The sequence below is a fragment of the Homarus americanus genome, unplaced genomic scaffold, assembly GCF_018991925.1.
Source record: "Homarus americanus isolate GMGI-L3 unplaced genomic scaffold, GMGI_Hamer_2.0 scaffold7035, whole genome shotgun sequence".
Taxonomy (NCBI): Eukaryota; Metazoa; Arthropoda; class Malacostraca; order Decapoda; family Nephropidae; genus Homarus; species Homarus americanus.
In genome coordinates, this window is record NW_024754318.1 from 27,501 (window position 1) to 46,320 (window position 18,820).

General features: G+C 41.4%; 1 protein-coding gene across 1 annotated transcript in view; it reads left to right on the forward strand.

Moving 5' to 3' along the window:
* Positions 1 to 2,411: 2,411 nt before the first annotated feature.
* The window catches only part of LOC121855767 (DNA ligase 1-like), a 34,204-nt gene continuing 17,795 nt past the window's right edge, over positions 2,412 to 18,820 (forward strand). The window contains exons 1-3 of the mRNA XM_042350880.1: positions 2,412 to 2,686; positions 5,729 to 5,813; positions 12,088 to 12,374. Coding sequence (XP_042206814.1) covers positions 2,412 to 2,686; positions 5,729 to 5,813; positions 12,088 to 12,374 — 647 coding nt within the window. The remainder of the gene's footprint in view (positions 2,687 to 5,728; positions 5,814 to 12,087; positions 12,375 to 18,820) is intronic.

An 18,820-nucleotide genomic window follows, 5' to 3' on the forward strand; every position in this document is an offset into this window, starting at 1 on the left:
ACACCCACACCCGGGTGTTACACCCACACCCAGGTTTTACACCCACACCCAGGTGTTAGACCCAGAACATCACGATATAATTATACGAGTATTCGTATTTCCAGTGAATGAAAGTGAGTTTGAGAGGTTGTCAGGGAAGAGAAGCGGCGGGAAGCTTGTAGGGCAAGCGTGTAATGGGGAGGCGGGAGGAGGTGACGGGTTGTGTCATTAGCGGGAGGAGGAGGAGGAGGCTAATGGGCTTGATGGAGTAGTGATCACTAGCACTCACTCCAACAACCACATTACGCTTGGTTGGCTCCTGTCTGTGTGGGCGCTAGTGTGTGTAGTACAGGTGTAGGGGAAGCGTGTTATAGGTGTAGGGGATGTGTAGTACAGGTGCAGGGGGCGTAATGCAGGTGCAAAGTACAGGTGTAGAGGGCGTAGCGCAGGTGCAGGGGAGGTATAGTACAGGTGTAGGGGGCGTACTGCAGGTGAGATGTACAGGTGTAGAGGGCGTAGTGCAGGTGTAGGGAAGGTGTAGTACAGGTGTAGGGGGCGTACTGCAGGTGCAGGGGAGATGTACAGGTGTAGGGGGCGTAGCGCAGGTGTAGGGGAGGTATAGTACAGGTGTAGGTGGCGTACTGCAGGCGCAGGGAAGGTGTACAGGTGTAGGGGAAGTGTAGTTCAGGTGTAGGAGAGGTGTAGTACAGGTGTAGGGGAAGCGTATTACAGGTGTAGGGGAGGTGTAGTACAGGTGTCGGGAAGGTGTAGCGCAGGTGCTCGGGAGATGTACAGGTGTAAGGGAGATGTAGTACAGGTGTAAGGGAGGTGTAGTACAGGTGTAGGGAAGGTGTAGTACAGGTGTGGGGAGGGTGTGGTACAGGTGTGGGGAGTGGGTAGTGTGGTGTAGTACAGGTGTGGGGAGGTGTAGTACAGGTGTAGGGGAGATGTAGTACAGGTGTAGGGGAGATGTAGTACAGGTGTAGGGGAGGTGTAGTACAGGTGAAGGGGAGGTATTGTACAGGTGTAGGGAAGATGTAAGGGATGTGCAGGGGTGTGTGAGGAAATGTAGAAGTGAGGGTAGTGTAGGGGAGGTGTAAGGGAGTGTATAATGTGGTAGGTGTTATGGGGAAGGTGGGTATAAGGGTGGTGTAAAGGTAAGGTAGTGGATGTTAGGTTGTATGCAGGTGACAGTCGTAAAGAACACACACACACACACACACACACACATAAGCCATCAACCTGTTTTTCGTGTTCTCATATATCATTTACATATTCACATAAGCATTATGAATCTACGCATAATACCTCATTAGCATACAGCTGGCGAGTGCTTCTGTGGCATTCCTCGTCGCTGGATACTAACATGTAATATATATGTACAGTATATGTGTTATTTTTTGACGCGAGGGAGAATATGTGTGTTATGTATTGTGCTCAGCTGGTAGTGGTGGCGGTGATGGAGACGAGATACTGACGTGGGGATTCAGTAGCCTTCCACATTAGTTAAATGAGGAAAGATGAGGCGTGGAACTTGTCATCTTTTAAATGTATTCATTAACAACAATAACACTCATATACATTTCAATCTAAGATGCAAAACATTCACGAAAACAAAAGTGTTGAAAGAGAAAAAACAACTATTGGGATTGAAATTAACTTTGTGTTGATTTATACCAATATATTACCGTAAAAAGGTATTTTTAGGGCATTATTATGTTTACCATAACAGACTACCTAAACAAATTATAACAAAATTGGTGAAGAAGTTTGCAAAATTAAACCTTAATGAAACAAAAAAGACATAGAAGTAATGAAATTATTTATAATGTTGATAAACGTTTTAGTTAACCTGAATTAAAAAAAAAACAAAAGTTGAAAGTAGCGCGGAAATAAAATTAACTGGAGCGCTTACGACTAGGTAAAGTGGTTGTCACGTACTCTGTATATAGTTAATCAGATATAGGTTAAGGGATCAAGTTAAGTAGTTCATGGGGTTAATTTACAATCATATTTACAGGACAGTAGGTTAAGGGAATAGGTTGTGTTGCTTTAACTTATATTTTTAATCATATTTAATTCAAGGGTTAAGGTTTAGAGGCTTATAGGTTATATATAATCATATCTAGGTTAAGGGCACCTCGTATATGTTACATTGTGCGAGGATTACAGTTTCTTTAACCTGTATTTCTCACCCGTAGTGCTATTTACGAGGAAATATTTTTGTTCAGTATTTTGATTTGATATCCAGCATGCGATGGTTTAATACGATGATACAGCAAAACAGCACAAGCACGGCAGCAGCACAGCAGAAACACCACAGAACCATCACAGCAGAAGTACCACAGCACCAACACAGGAGAAGCACGGCAGAAACACAGTAGAAGCACGGCAGCAGCACAGCAGAAGCACGGCAGAAGCACAGCAGAATCATGGCAGCAATACAGCAGAAGCACGGCAGCAGCACAGCAGAAGCACGGCAGAAGCACAGCAGAATCATGGCAGAAACACAGCAGAGCACGGCAACAGCACAGCAGAAGCACGGCAACAGCACAGCAGAAGCACGGCACCACAGCAACACATCAGAATCACAGCAGAAGAGAAACACATCAGAATCACAGCAACTCACCAAAAGAAAAGCAGCACAGCAAGGTAGAAGAAATCATCTCACAACAGAATCAAAACAGCAAGAAAGTGATACAGCACAGTGAGTACAACAGCAACAACACACCAGAATTACAGCAGAACAGCAGAACAACAGGAACAGCACAACAAAACCGCAACACAACTACAACAATAAAACACAATAGAGTGCAACAAAATTACAGCGCAACAGTAACGCAGCAATAACAACAACACAACAACAATAACAACAACATAGTATAAACAAAGCACCAAAACCTCAACGCAGCAACACAGCACAACCACAGCGCCACCGGAAGAGGTTTCACGAACAAAGAGTCATATTCAGTCACTGCACGTCTGTTGATGGTACCTGTGACCTTGTGTGTGTGTGTTTGTGTGTATGTGTGTGTGGATGAACAACTACGCTGGACTGGCCATGTTGCCCGCATGGACGACAGTAGACTGCCAAAGCAGCTACTTTACAGTCACCTAACGAATAGTAAACATAACGCTAGCAGGCAACTGAAAAGGTATAAGGATAGTCTTAAGACAAACCTGAAAAAAGTGCCAAATCGACCCCACTCACCTGGGAGACGATTACTCCACACCATAACGCTTGGAGGAGCACCACACGAGAAGGTGTCTATACTTTTGAGTTAGCCCCACTGCATACCGAGGCAGACAAGCGCCAACGCCAGAAAGACGCTGCCACCGCCCCTCCCGCACTCGATGTAGCCCCCCACATGTGCGACATCTGTGAACAACTCTACCGGTCCCGTATCGGCCTCTTTAGTCACCTCAAAACTCACCAGTGAAGGTGACATCCATAGTAACTCATATCATTGTATCATAGTTCGATGATTTTGGGGGGACCGGTGGTAGAAGCGGTACCGTTCTTGCCTCGCAAGCGAGATGTCACGGGTTCGATTCCCGGGCCGCTGGAAGTTGTTTGGACTTACTTCCTAGCCCCCATTAGTCCCTGTTCACCTAGCAGTAAAGTAGGTACCTGTTTTAAGTCGAAAGTTGCGAATTCGTATTCAGGGACAAGTTGTTGGAGCTTCCTATAACTTGATGACATAAACCACTGACTCTTCAAGCTTCTACGCCCTTAACACATGAGACTTAAGGCAAGCATGAACTTAGCATGCTTCCCCGTTGGGCACTGTAAACGCTTCTGCGCTTCACCTTACACAAGGATGTAGGGGAGCGCCCAATAAAAAAAAAAAAAAAAAAAAAAGTTCGATGATCGTCATACTCGATTCCACGTGACAGCAAAGTAGCAGTAGTATGTATGGTGGTGTGTTGTTGTGTGTGTGTGTGTGTGTGTGTCCGGCCCTCCATACCTTCCTGCTTCCTCCCAAATCTTCCTCTCTCCCTCCCTTCATTTTATACAAAGCCTCCTAAAACTCCTCTCCGTCTCAGCTCTCACTCACCCACCACCACATTCCTCACCACAACCACTACTAACCACCACAGCCACTGCTACCCACACACCACCACTACACCTCACCACCACCACCACACACACCACCACCATACTCACCACACCCACCACACTCACCACCACCACCACTACACTTCACCACATACTCACACCACCACCCACCACCACCACACCACCACACCCACCACCACCATACTCACACTCACACTACTCACACTACACCACCACCACCACTACACTCACCACCACCACCACCACTACACTCATCACCACCACCACCACTACACTCACCACTACCACTACACTCACCACCACCACCACTACACTCACCACTACACTACACTCACCACCACCATCCTCGCCACCATCACTACACTCACCACCACCACCACTACCCTCGTCACCACCATCCTCCTCACTACCCTCACTCTCACCCTCCACACTGTGCCACCCTCACCACCCTCGCCACAGCGTCGGGAAGGTCTCTAGCTATGCATAACTTCCTGATCCAGAGATCTCCCGAGATCTATGGTCGTACACGACTCAAAACTCCGGCGGCAATATCCTGCTAACCCGCCAAGTGCCTCTAAAACCCATCTGCAACTCCTCAACGCCCGAGATTTTTGCCCTACTCGACACCAAGCACTCAGTACTTTTTCCGACAGGACCGGAAGAGATTATGCGAAATTGTAATTTTTACGAGTGTGTGTATGTGTGTGTGTAAGTGGGGTGGGTCTCCGGGCGGGGATGTGTGCGAGTACTGCAGGAGGCTTGGTGGCGCCCCTAGGGTTCTTCTCCTCCTGGTTATTTGCACAAACTCAATTAGTGAAGATATTGCAGGGAAAGTAGCCAGGGAGGAGGGGGAGGGTTGAGTATGTTAAATGGTCCCTCAGCTGGGGATATTTGTGTTTCTCCTGTGTGTGTGTGTGTGTGTGTGTACACATACCCTACCTACATACATAAGTAAGACCTCGCATGTACTGGATACATTTATAAACCCCCATATACTTACACACAGATATAATGCCAGCACACACACACACACACACACCTCACAACTCGCAACTTACAACTCTCTCACTCACACAACCACACACACTGTAGACTTGTGTGGATCAAAACAACCCTTCCACCACTAGGGGGTGAAGGAGAGGTGATGTGTCTTACTGAATCTTCTCTTGCTTTCAGGAACATTCACCTTTATCGGTGTGTGTGCATCGGCCTCTCGACTCCTCTCGACTCCTCTCAGTTCACCAACGAATGTGATAACACTAATAATTCATATCATTGTAGTAGTAGTAGGTGTGTGTATGTGTGTGGGTGTGTCGCTAAACATATACAATTGTCACATTAAGCTATAAAAGGTAACTGCCAAATAAGGATCACTTTTCGATTTTAATGTTATAATTTTATAGAAGTTACTTCATAAACGGTATTATTTGTGATGTCGTTTACTATCATACATATTAACTACAATTTAGTTTAGGTTAGCAATAGTGCTTTCTATACATCGTTTGTATTATGGTTATAAACATAGAGAGAGTAGAGCTATACAGTATTTATATTATCCCTCGTTTTAGCTTCTATTAAGGTTTATACTTAGTATATTATATTCAACATTATAAACATTTAATTCTAACTCTATTCTACTGTAATCGAAAATTTGTCTTTATTTTACAGCACCTATGATGGGGCGTGTCCTTCCTTGAAACGTTTGAAGGAAAATGAGAATTTAGATCTTCACCACAGCCTCCGTTCTTCAGCAGTGAGCGCCGTGGCGTGACTGAGTGAAAACCGTAAACACCACTGACGGGTCACGTGATACCTGATAACTCTCAGGGTCAGGTCACGTTTTTCTGTAACATCAGGTTACAATCCTGAAAAATATTAGGTTCCTAACTGATATAGTTTTTAGTGCTTGGGAATTATTTAAGGTTCTCAAATAAAAAAATCAGCCTGGTATAATAATTGCGTCATGTCTATTTCAGTATAAAAACAAAACAAAACATGTACAGTATATATATAATTTTTTTGTGTATTACTGTGTATCCAGTCAGAAAAAGACAACCGTGTTTAAAGTTTTATTTCGACACGAGAAACACCTCGTGTTGACCTGCCCGAAGATTGTAAATAACACACATACCTCGTCCTCTCTCTCTCTCTCTCTGTCCTTGCCTCACTCCATCTGACCCTCTCTCTCACGGCCTCTCCCACTGTCCCTCTCTTTTCTCCCTCCCTCCCTCCCTCCCAGCTCTCCAGGGAAGCATTGATAAATTCATGCCTAGTTGGATATCCCGGAGTTTGTTTTGGCGTCTAAACTTGGCTAAGACTAGATTGCCTCACATTTGTATTCATAGAACCAACACATTTTGTTTCTGATTTTCACCTTAGGAAGAGACTCTTATCCTCAGCTGCCCCCATCACCTACCTCACCCCATCCTCAGCTGCCCCCCCCATCACCTACCCTCACCCCATCCTCAGCTGTCCTCCCATCACCTACCCCCACCCTATCCTCAGCTGTCCTCCCCATCACCTACCCTCACCCCATCTTTAGTTGTCCTCCCCATCACCTGCATTTACCCCATCCTTAGCTGCTTCCCCTCTTCAAACTCCCTATCTTCAGCTGTCCTCCCCATCACCTACCCTCACCCTATCTTCAGCTTTCCTTCCCCTCACCAACCTCCCCTCCCCATCACTTACCCTCACCCCATTCCCCATCTTCTCCTCCCCACCACCTTCCCTGATCCCATCCTCCTCTCTTCTCAATTCCCCAAGGCTTCTTCCCGTTCCTCTCCTATCTCCAATCCCTTCTCCCCACTGCACCATTTTCCCCCCCCTCTCCCCATCCTTCCTCCCCACCACACCAGTTTCCCTCCCCTCTCCCCATCACTCAGCAACACACCACATAAAAGGCAAAAATGTGGACGAATAACGAACCATGGTAGAAGGGGAAGGTTGGAGAGAAAGAGGGAAGAAGAGATAAGAGTAAAGATGTGAGGGGAAATAGGGGAATAAGATAGAGAAGTAGATAAAGGGAGAAAACGAGAGATAAGCACTAAGAGTAAGGAAACGAGGGAAAACGGAGGGGGAGAAAAGAGGAAGTGAGAGAAAAACGGATAATGAGGAGTAGGAGTAAGAGGAAATGAAGGAAACGAAGTGAAAGGGAAAGAAGAGATAATTAGTAAGAGACAGTGAAAGGTAAGGGGGGAGTAAGGGGAGAGGAAATATTAAATAAGATAAGGAACATATGAGGTAGAAAAAAAGGGTTAAATTAGAGTAAAGAGGAAGTGAGGGGTAAGGAAATAAGAAGGCGGAATAAAGAAAGAGTGGAGAGGAAAAAGGAAGATACAAAAAAGAGAATAATAAGAGGAAAAGAATAAGAAGGGGAAAGAGGATATGAAGGGAAGAATGGAATGAAAGAAAGAAAACAGGAGAGGAAGAGAAGAAAGACGAGAATGAACGAATGAGAAAGGAAATTTGACGAGAAACAGTCAATGAATAACAAGGAGAGAGAGAGAGAGAGAGACGAAATGAACGAAACACAATCACGGAAACAAGAAAGCAAATATATATTCCAGCCACAGGTCGAAAACTGTCTATATCCTTACGAATACATATGTCTCTTGAAAGTATATACAGTACAACTTTGTGTGTAATTCATATAAAAGTATAGATCCCATGAAGACTTTGATCCTATGTAAATACGAGTCCCTAACTCGTAGTTTTGTAAGGTAAACATTGTGGGATGTATAGACTCCAGAAACAAACTTCGCGCGCTTATACTGTACAATAGAGGTCGAGTGAAAGTTTGTGTACCTTTATAGACTACTAACCACGATGGTATAGGCCCATAAAAGTTTATATAGTTTTACAGTATAGATCGCGGTGGGTAACGAGAGTAATGGGTAAAGTTGAGGATGTGCGGGGAGCCCGTTAGCGCGCCATTTACTTTATTTCGTCCACCGTTCCCGCTGGCCAAGATGATAGATGAAAGATGAAAACAAAACAAAATGTAAATATTTTTCCCTGCCTAAGATACGGTGGAACACATTCTTCGTATTTACAAAATCAATTCTGAGTCTTGCTCTTGAAATGATAATACTAATTGAGAATTTCCCTTATGATATTTCCTCTCATTTTCTAAAAAAATACAGCCATAAAAAAACCGAAGTATATGGGAAATGAGCCAAGCTATAAGGGAAAGATCAGGAAACAAATGAGTGCCTCGGTCCATCGCGGGACACTCTGTTTTGGGGGCTTCAAAACTTTTACCAACTCTCGTGTTTTTTGTTTTTTCGTGTTTTTTTTTTTTTGCTGAGGGTGTAGCGAGCGTCCTCCAAAGCCTTGTCTTGCTCTCCTTTTAAAATATTGTTATTATCATTGTTTGATGTTAATTAGCCCATTCTAGTCGCCTTTAAGCTCAAATTTACGGTGATATTATGCGTAACGAATTTATGCCTCGAAAACTTTGGTGTCTGGGAGCAGAGTTGGCGTTTATGTGAGATCCACACTAACGGGAGGGGGTAGTATTATCAGCAAGGAGAGTGCTAGCTGTTCTTTATCTAGGTAAATTTACATCCACATTATGTAAATACGTATTGTTCACCTCCACCCCGAGAAAGCACAACGTCTATTGTCTTGTAAAAGCTTCTAATATTGTAAATAATACTTTTCGAATTTCATAATTTTGCTTTTATTTCTTTTTATTTGTTTATTCATTTATTAATAAGGATATAGGTATTTGATTATGTTGCTTCTTCATCTTTTAAGTTAAATATTAATGTGTTCATTATTTTCATCTCTGATCTGTGTTGATGTGTAGTATGAAAATTAGTACAGTCGCCATCCATTTTGTGTGGCGACCTATATAAACCTTAGAGCATTAAAATTCACCATTACAAAAACATATTATGACTTGCAGTTTTCTCATACATTAGCCAACATCTAGATGGTATTCGCTACACAAAAACAAGATGTGGCAACCCCCTGGCCAGGTAAGGGAAGATATTTGGATGTTTATTCTTTATTATGCTACCTGTGAGGCAAGACGCTGTCTGTCTGTCTGTTTTCTACATATCTGCCTCTGTCTGTGTCTACATATCTGTCTGTTTGTCTTTTTGTTACCTGTCTGACTATCAATCTGTCTACCTGTCTGCCAATCTGACTATATGTATGGCTTTACCTGTCTGTATATCTACCTGTCTGACTCAATGTTTATCTGTCTGTTAATATTCTGGTTTCAATAGGATAATTTTTCCAAACACTGTACACCTGAACCAGACACTGGAAGAATTACTCGGGGAGGGAAAAAATATATAAGGAGATTTACTTTGTGGTCAGGTCAAAAGAAGGTCAAGGCGTCACCGGGTGAATGCAAATGAGGGCCAACAGAGCTTGTGTACACTGTCGGCCTCACTGATGTAAAAAGTTAATTAACAACAGCCAAGAATGTATACAGATGTAACGTAAGGATGAATAAGATGATTAAAAACAAACAGGAATACACAACCTAACCTAACCTAACCTCCCCTAACCTAACCTACTCAAGCCTAATCTTACCTAACCTTGCTAACTAAACCCAAACTATTTTAACTCGATATGACTTACCTAACCAAACATTACCTAACCTAACATAATCTGCCTAACCCAACCCAACCCGACCCAACCTAACTTAACCTAACCTAAGGATGCGTAAAAAAGAATGTGTTTTAATTTACATACAAGGGTACGACTTACACTACCCACGCACGAGAGAGCAAGGTATGGGTGGGTTGTGTATTGAATTGATGTCCTTCACATGCACAAGGCTGATTCGGTCATGCGCACTAAGACAAAGTGGTCGACCTAGAATGCAAATCTTGTGTGGGGGATGAGTGGAGGAAGAGGAGGAAGAGGAGGAAGAAGAGGAAGAGGAGGAAGGGGAGGAAGAGGAGGAAGAGGAGGAAGGGGAGGAAGAGGAGGAAGGGGAGGAAGAGGAGGAAGAGGAGTAGTTAGAAGAGGAGACAAGGAGAAGAGAGGAGATGGAAGAGGAAAAAAAGCGAGGGTGGGTAGGAACGGAAGAGGAAATGAGATGGAAGAAGAGGAGAGGAGATGGAAGAGGAGGAGAAAAGGAGAGGGACAGGAGAGGAGAGAAGACGGTAGAGGAGAGGAGAGAAGAAGGAAGAGGAAAGGAAAGAAGAAGGAAGAGGAAAATAGATGGTAAAGGAGGAAAGGAGGAGAGGAGGAGGAAGAAGATGAGAGGAGAAGAGGAGGAGAAAGACGATGAGAGAAGGAAAAGAGGGAAGGAGGAGGAAGAGGAGGAAAGGAGGGGGAAGAGGATGGGAGGAGGAACGGAGGAGAGGAGGAGGAAGAAAGGAGAGGAGAGAAGAAGAGACGGAAGAAGATGAGAGGAGGAAAAGAGGAGGAAGAGAAAGAGAGGAGAGAAGAAGAGAAGGAAGATGAGAGAAAAAGAAAGAGCAGAAGAGAGGAGTAAGAAGGGGTTGAAAAGGAGAGAAGGAAGAGAAAGAAGAGAAGGAAGAGGAGGAGAAAAGAGATGGAGGAAGACGAGGAGAGGAGAGAGAAGTGGAGGAAAAGAAAGAAGGAAGAGGAGAGGAGAGAAGAAGGAAGAGGAGGAGAGGAAGAGGAATATGAAGAAGAGAGGAAGGGGTAGAGGAAAAGGATTAGGATGAAAGGAGGACAGGAGAAAGAAATGGGGGAGAAGGAAGGAGAAATAAGGGAAGGCGATGAGAGAAGAAGGAAGAGAAGAAGAGGGAGAGGAGTAGAGGGGGAAGAAGAGGAGAGGGGGACGAGGAGAAAAAACAAAAGCATAATCGGCCGAAAATACTGTTTTAATTCTTCATAAGGTTGGTCACGGCTTGTCAGCATCACTTATAGTTATGGAGGCAAGATACCGTAGGTGATAGAGACAAACCTAAGCTAACCTAACCTAAGTCAACTAGGCCTCACCAGTTCCAATAATGTGTCATGGAAGCCACACATCCACACCACAGCTAAAGCTGCCTCCGAAAACTGGGAATGCTATACAGATGCCGTAGCTACTACACTCCTGAGCAGTTGCTTCAAGTTTATAAGGGATTCATTCGTCCTAACTTGGAGTACTGCTCTCCTATCTGGGGTGGCTCTTCTTCTGTCCAACTGATAGATAGGGTGGAATCAAAGGCATTTCGTCTTATTAACTCTCCTCCTTTAGTCTTTAATCTCTCTTCCCTTTCTCTTCGCCGCAATGTTGGATTTGGCTTCCTGTGTACCGCCGGCAAGGCCGTGGGCTCGTAACACACGTCTTGCCCACGGTGCCCACCGTTTCTGTGTGGATGTTGGTCACACTAGAATAGCCCGTTATAGTACATCCTTCTTTCCTCACACAACCAAACTGTGGAATGCTCTGCCTTCTTCTGTGTTTCCATGCTCTTACAATCTGTATCACTTCAAAAAAGCTGGTTTTCCAGCATCTTTGTGGTGTAGATTAATACAGTCTTTTTCTCCTATAATTTTTTTATATATTCTTACCTTTTCACCCCCAGGACCCGTTGTGGGTCGATGACCTGTGCCCGAGTGGGCTATTCCCCGCAAAATAAATAAATATATAAATAAATTAATAACCCGACCTATTGATCTTAAGTTGGGAGATAAAGTAAGAGGGAGAGAGATGATTAAACAGGTAGAGAAGGTGACATAGAAGAGAATAAAACAGAAAGAGAATAGAGATGAAGGCAACAACAAGGAAAATATGAAATGAGGTGAAAGGATAAAGTAAGAATCAGAGTGGATAATGAGGAAAGGATAAAGTGGGAGTAAAAGTAGATGAAAAGACAAAGAATAATCCAAGAATAACAATTTAAAATACAATGGCAAGAAGATACTAGAAACCGCGTCTTACTTTCAGCTAATACACTATGTACCACTGAACCAAATTATCTAACTCTTCTCAGATCGATCGAGTGGTTACTGAGGTACAGACAGTCAGATGAACTAAACAAGATGTGAACTGATGTTGCAGCTGAGGAAGACAGAGCTGAGAAATATAGAACTAAGGAACACAGAGTGAGGAACACAGAGCTGAGAAATATAGAACTGAGGAACACAGAGCTGAGAAAGATACAACTGAGGAACACAGAGCTGAGAAATATAGAGCTGAGAACACAGAAATGAGAAAGATAGAACTGAGGAACACAGAGCTGAGGAAGAAAGAATTGAAGAACACAGAGGTGAGGAAGAGAGAACTGAGGAACACAGAGTTCAGGAGCATGGCGCTAAAGAAGAGAGAACTGAGGAAGAGAAAACTGAGGAACACAGAGCTGAGGAACATAAAGCGAAGGAAGAGAGCAAAGTATAAAGTACCTCTTACCAAAATATCACCACACGAGAAAGCCTTACGGTAGACACAACGAGTGAATCAACAGAGGCTGGGAGAATTTGTGCACCCATATTTACTCACGCTACTATACTGTAATGCTGAGATGAAGAACCCCCCCCCCCTTCTCTCTCTCTCTCTCTCTCTCCCCAACGCTTTAGGCTACACGAGTGTTGTTGGCGCGAGGCTGACGAAACCATTCACGCCCCGCTCGTTAGTGTTCATTACCGAGGAAGGTTACGTCTTAGGGAACGTCTTTATGAAGCTGACGGGACGCAGTATTGTAGGGAATGTTTACCTGACCGAACGTACTCTAAGAAGGAAGAAAAATGTACTTCCGGATTTACGGGATTTACTGGATTTAAGAGCGCTAAATTTCTGGATGTAGGAGCATGAAAAATCCAAATTTAAATGAACTAAGGATTCGAATTTAAGGGTACTAAACTTCTTGGTTGTAAAGGTACTAAGGATCTGGATTTTAAGGTACTAAAGATTCGGATTTAAAGGTACTGAAGACCGTTTGATGCTATTATTATATGCTAATTCTACTGCTGGTGGCCGAGAGGATACATCGTTCGTCTCTTGTCCTAGGAGTCACTTAATCGCGGCCAGGGCACCCCCAGTCAACCCAGCTGTGAATGGGTCGCTATTTGTCCCCTTGTACAGGATAACGAAAAACAACAACAGTTAAATCTACATTGTTACGGTCAAAGTATATGGGAAGCAATGGGGAAAAACACCTATTCCCTATAGGACTATGGGCCCATTTAAGAAACAAATTTCCTTCACTATACATCTTAACTCTTCTCCCTTTTGTCCATTCCACTTAGCCCACCCGTCCTTAGACATGGCCAGATCCCAAGAATATACGGTGCTATTATCTCTTATCAATGATCAAATTATATTAAAAAAAGTGATGAATAAGATGGTAGTATGTAGTAGGCTGCTACCAAACAGGGAGGTATTACCGCCTGGGAAGATATTGGAAGCATAATGTGTTGTCTAATGGTAGACCCTGCTGCCATATGGCATCACGAAAATTGTGACCAAGTCCCAGGTTTCTGATCTGACTTTCTGCCTCATTTACACACAATTGCAGGGTCTCAATTGTTTCTCTTACTATTGACAACACAACATACATATATTGTTTCTCACTTTTGATTTTTGTTTTAATTTTTGTATTTCTTTATGGTTCTTTATTATCAATAATAATAATAATATTATTATTATATTTTTAGTTTTTAGTTTTTTTATAAATTTCATTTACTGTGAATTATTATTATTGCTATTATTATTGCTATTATTATTATTATTATTATTATTATTATTATTATTATTATTATTATTATTATTATTATTATTATTATTATTATTATTATTATTATTATTATTATTACATTTTCGCCCCCCCCCCCAGGCCCCGATGTGGGTCAGTGACCTGTGCATGGGTGGGCTAATCCCCGTAAAAAAAATAATGAATTTTTTTACATTTATATAAATAAACAATAAAAAAGTATACAAAAATCACTACAAGAGAATTAAGCAAATAATTAATAAAAATACATGGTCAAGAAATAAGAACATCAATGAAAAAAAAAGGACAATTTCCACCAACCTGTCTTAATATTCAAATTTTCTTAAATATTTAATACACACGAATAATAACATCCCTCAGAAACTCAAATTAATCTTTTCGTTTCCGTGGCTCTGGTAACCACAAAAGCCTCCACCAAAACGTAAAACATAAAATCAATAACAGAACTAATCAATCTACTCTCATTGTATCCTGGATGAAAGTCACATACAATAATTACATCACTGTACTGTACCTTGCCGCAGCTCAACACTAAACGCCGTAAATCCTCTGGTAAGTTTCGCACGAGTTCACTGGTTTAAGTAATCTGATGAGTTCTGTCAGGTCGTGTTTATTTATAGTCAGTTTTGGGCGGGCCTCTCCACCTTCATCACAAAAATCTACAATATTTTTAGGATTTACGTTTTTTAGAATTCTTTATTTTTGTTATATAAATTTAAGTTATTATTCAATTTCTTTTTTATTATTATTTTGTTTTTATTTACATTTGGTTGTCTCTTACAATATCATTTTCTAAGGTTATAACTGGACTCTCAGTTTACTGGTAGTCTGCTGCACTTTTAACAAACACTTGTACGCTGTTTATACATACGTGGCCAGTAGGGAAGCTTTGCCAGATCGCATCACACTTTGGGAATTTCGTTGTTGACGCAGCCCACCACTAGATGTCTGTTAAAATCTCCCGCGTATTATTGTAACAACAATATACGGTATCCTCACTACCCCAAACTGTTGGTGATTTTTGTAATGTAATGAAGTAATTTTATTCTTTTATCATATCTGCTGACGTCTCTAAGTTAATGTAAGCGACACTCTATGTTTGAGGAATAAATGCTTGTGCTTTCCAGGTCTTTTTATTTCACATTAATTTGATTTGTAATATTTACGATGTTTTGCTGTTAAGCGATTACTACTGGCATCCAAGCCTTTTTAAGTACACATTCTCACTACAAGAGCATTTATTCCACAGAAGTTAATTTTTTCTTGAAAGGTAAAAACAACTGAAATAGAATTGTGTAGACTATAGATAAACCTTTTCTTTCTTAAAAATGAAAAAAAACCTAAAAATATAATTCTTTCATCATAAATCGCGATTTTTTCCCCTCATGTAACTGTAAGTCGTACAGGAGTATAACTTTCACCTCTCAGTCCAGATAAAAAAAGTTAGTGTAAGGGGATACAAGGGGATGAGCTCTGATTTCCTTGTATTGAAAAAGGCAAAAGAATACATTCCCCCCAAATTCGTATGTACCTTAAAAACAGTAAATCGCAGAGGAAAACGGCTTTCACTAAAATAAACCAGAAAGGTAGATTAAAAACAAAGAAAGGAAAAAAAAAGATTCGTTAAGATAAACTTTTACTTTCTTGAAATAAATAATAATAATAATAATAATAATAATAATAATAATAATAATAATAATAATAATAATAATAATAATAATAATAATAATAATAATAATAATAATACAAAGCTACATATTACTAATGAAAATATGTTCATACTCTTCGTACAGACCAAAAAAAAAAAAAAAATTCAGTCTACTATTTTTACCTAAGGGATGACAAGTACAGCAATTTTTCTCTCTGGAATATTTTACTAAGTTAATATAGTTGATATATAAGAAAGCATGAATATTTATCACACTGCCTATATGATACAAATAATACACGATATTCTAATCTATTTAAGTATTTTATAATCTTAACTTGTAATGTAGACGTAAATGTGTATATGTTTGTGTGCGAAAAATGTCTTTGGATTATGCAATGGAATTTATATTTGGATACGTGCAAGTGCTAGTAGTGAAAGAAACTATTTAGTAAGGTTGGGTTGGGTTAAGTTAAGCTAAGGAAGATTAGCTTAGGTTAGGTTAGGTTAAGTTAAGTTAGGTTCGGTTAGGTTAACTATTAACAACAGTGAGTAAGAGGACAGTGAGTAAGAATAATATGACAAAAAGGGAATTAACAAAAAAACGCAAGAGTATAGAACACTGGAATAACAAGAAACACGAAAAGGAAAACTATGAAATAACCAAAGAAAAAATAACAGAAGTAAACAAAACAAGAAAGGACAAAAAATACGAAACAAAAAAGAGAAAGAAATTAATACAAGAAAAAAAGAAAAACAAAAGAAAGAAATGATATACTCCTCCCCCCGAAATTATTCATATACAGTACCTAGGTCGTGTCTACCCCACTACCCTGCCCAACCCCCCCCTAAAAAAATAACACCTTCCCTTTAATCAACACTAAGCAGATCTTAACACCTGACTAACACACCTTTCCGTAGTAAAGTGGAGCCCTGAGATTGTCCAGACGTGTCCCTGAGTTTATTCATAATCACGGTACGATTATAATTTGAATAATATTATACATAGTGTAAGTGAAAAGAGGAACAGGTATTATCCGGTCGCCCATGTCTAGTACACACCAGCGTAGAGCCTCACTGCCTTACATACCTGTACAGAGGGTGGTACAGTACCTGGGCTGATTATTAAATCTGTGCGTACGTGTTTGACGACTAATGTTCATATACGTACGTGATCTGGGGATATTTGTCGTTGTTTCTCGTTCTTGTTTTCATTTGAATTACTTATTTGCTATTTCAGCGTAAGACTGATCTATTGTTTTCGTAATCTGAGAGCCAGTTCATTGTTTTGTACGTGATCTGAAACCCAGTCCATCATAATAATAAAAATCCATCATACTCAAACACCAACCCATCATACGCAAACAACAACAACAACAACAACAATATATCATATTCCAAAAACCATCCATTATATATTATCTTAAAGACGATTTTTATCATTTAAGTATTTTATCCTTAATTTGCATATTCAAGTAATTCGCGAATATTTAGCACTGGTTTAAAATCTCCAACGTGAAGACTTATTTAAGAAGTTGGTCCGTGTAGTTCCACTTATCTATACACACTCTCACACTCTCACTCTCTTCCTGTCACCTTCATCACTCTCCCTGCTTCCATCTTCCATAATGACCTCAGTGTATAACATCCCACACCTGGCAAAGACCACCTGGGACACCTGCTATCATTATCATCGTCATCATTATCATCGTCATCATTATCATAGCCATTATTAAGTATGATAAGGCCAGAGTCTCGAAAGATGTGTAAATCTGATGCGTCGTCTTGAAAGTTTGTAATTAAGAACTGATTTGCATACGCTACCCTAAGATGTATGTTGGAGTGGGTTGGGTACATGGTTGGTGTGTCTCCTGGGTAGTGGTTGATGATGGTGGGGAAGGGGTAAGTTGATGATGGTGGTAGAGAAGGGGTGGTTGATGATGGTGGTGGGGGAGAGGTGATTGATGATGGTGGTGAAGGAGGGGTGGTTGACGATGGTGATGGGGAGGGGTGGTTGATGATGGTTGGTGTGGGGAGGTGTTGGTTGATGATGAGTGGTGGGAAAGGGGTGGTGATGATGGTGATTGAAGAGTGGTGGTCGACGTTGGTGGTGGGGAGAGGTGATTGATGATGATGGTGGGGAAGGGGTAAGTTGATGATGGTGGTAGAGAAGGGGTGGTTGATGATGGTGGTGGGGGAGGGGTGGTTGATGATGATGATGGCGGAGGAGGGGTGATTGATGATGGTGGTAGAGAAGGGGTGGTTGATGATGGTGGTGGGGGAGGGGTGGTTGATGATGACAGTTCAAAAGATATCGAAGTCTTTAAACTGCTAGGAGAACATATGAGCACGGGGGTGGAGGAGAATGCAGTGGGAGCGGGTAAACAAAGTGAAAGATTACAGGGAAATAGTGAAAGGAATGATGACAAAACTAAATTAGACAGGGAGTTTAAAACTAAACGCGGTAAGGGGAGGACTCAGAACACGACTAACTTAAATGTATACTACGCGAACAGTAGAGGTATGAGAAACAAAATGGATGATATTAGGGCCTTGGTATGTACCGAAAAAATCGATATAATAGCATTCACTGAAACATGGATCAACCTCGACTCACGTGAGTTACCGGTCGAATACCAAATTGCGGGTTACAAACTGTTCCATACCGATAGGCAGATCAGGAAAGGAGGCGGAGTAGCAATCTATGTTAGGGATAATCTGAAGTGTGAAATAAATAAGGAAATATAAACTGAGCGGAATACAGAAACAATTTGGATAGAATTAATCGACGGTAGGGAAAAATTAATCACAGGAGTAATATATAGACCTCCCAATCTTGATAGAGTTAATGAGCGACTTATCTGGGATGAAATGTGCAGGGCTTCCATACACAACAAAGTCTGTATAGTAGGCGACTTTAACCTTGGCCAAATAGATTGGACTGACCTTACGGGTAACTCAGAATCAGAGGATTTTCTTGAGACGATCCAGGACTGTTTTCTAAGTCAACATATAACCGAACCCACCCGGGGTAATAATATACTCGATTTAGTTCTGTCAACAGAGAAAACCTCATTAGCAATGTCGAGGTAGAGAACGAACTTGCAAACAGAGATCACAAAGAAATTAGATTCCAGTTAGATTTTCAGGGCAGACGTAAGGAAAATTCCACTGAAGTACCAGATTTCAGAAGGGCAAACTTTGACAGTTTAAAGAGGCAGCTGAGAGAGGGGGTGTTGCGCTTGGCCGTGAACCTGACAGATGACACCGACCTGATAACGAGATCTGAGATTGCCGAGTTCTGCACAAAGGCAGAACATACAATACAAAAAACTCAGATCAGACAACAATGACCCTAAGTGGATAAATAATTATTTAAAGAACATCATTGGCCAAAGGAAGGATAGGTAGAAGGATAAATCGTGGCGAAATTTACCTCCGGGATTATTATAGGGTATT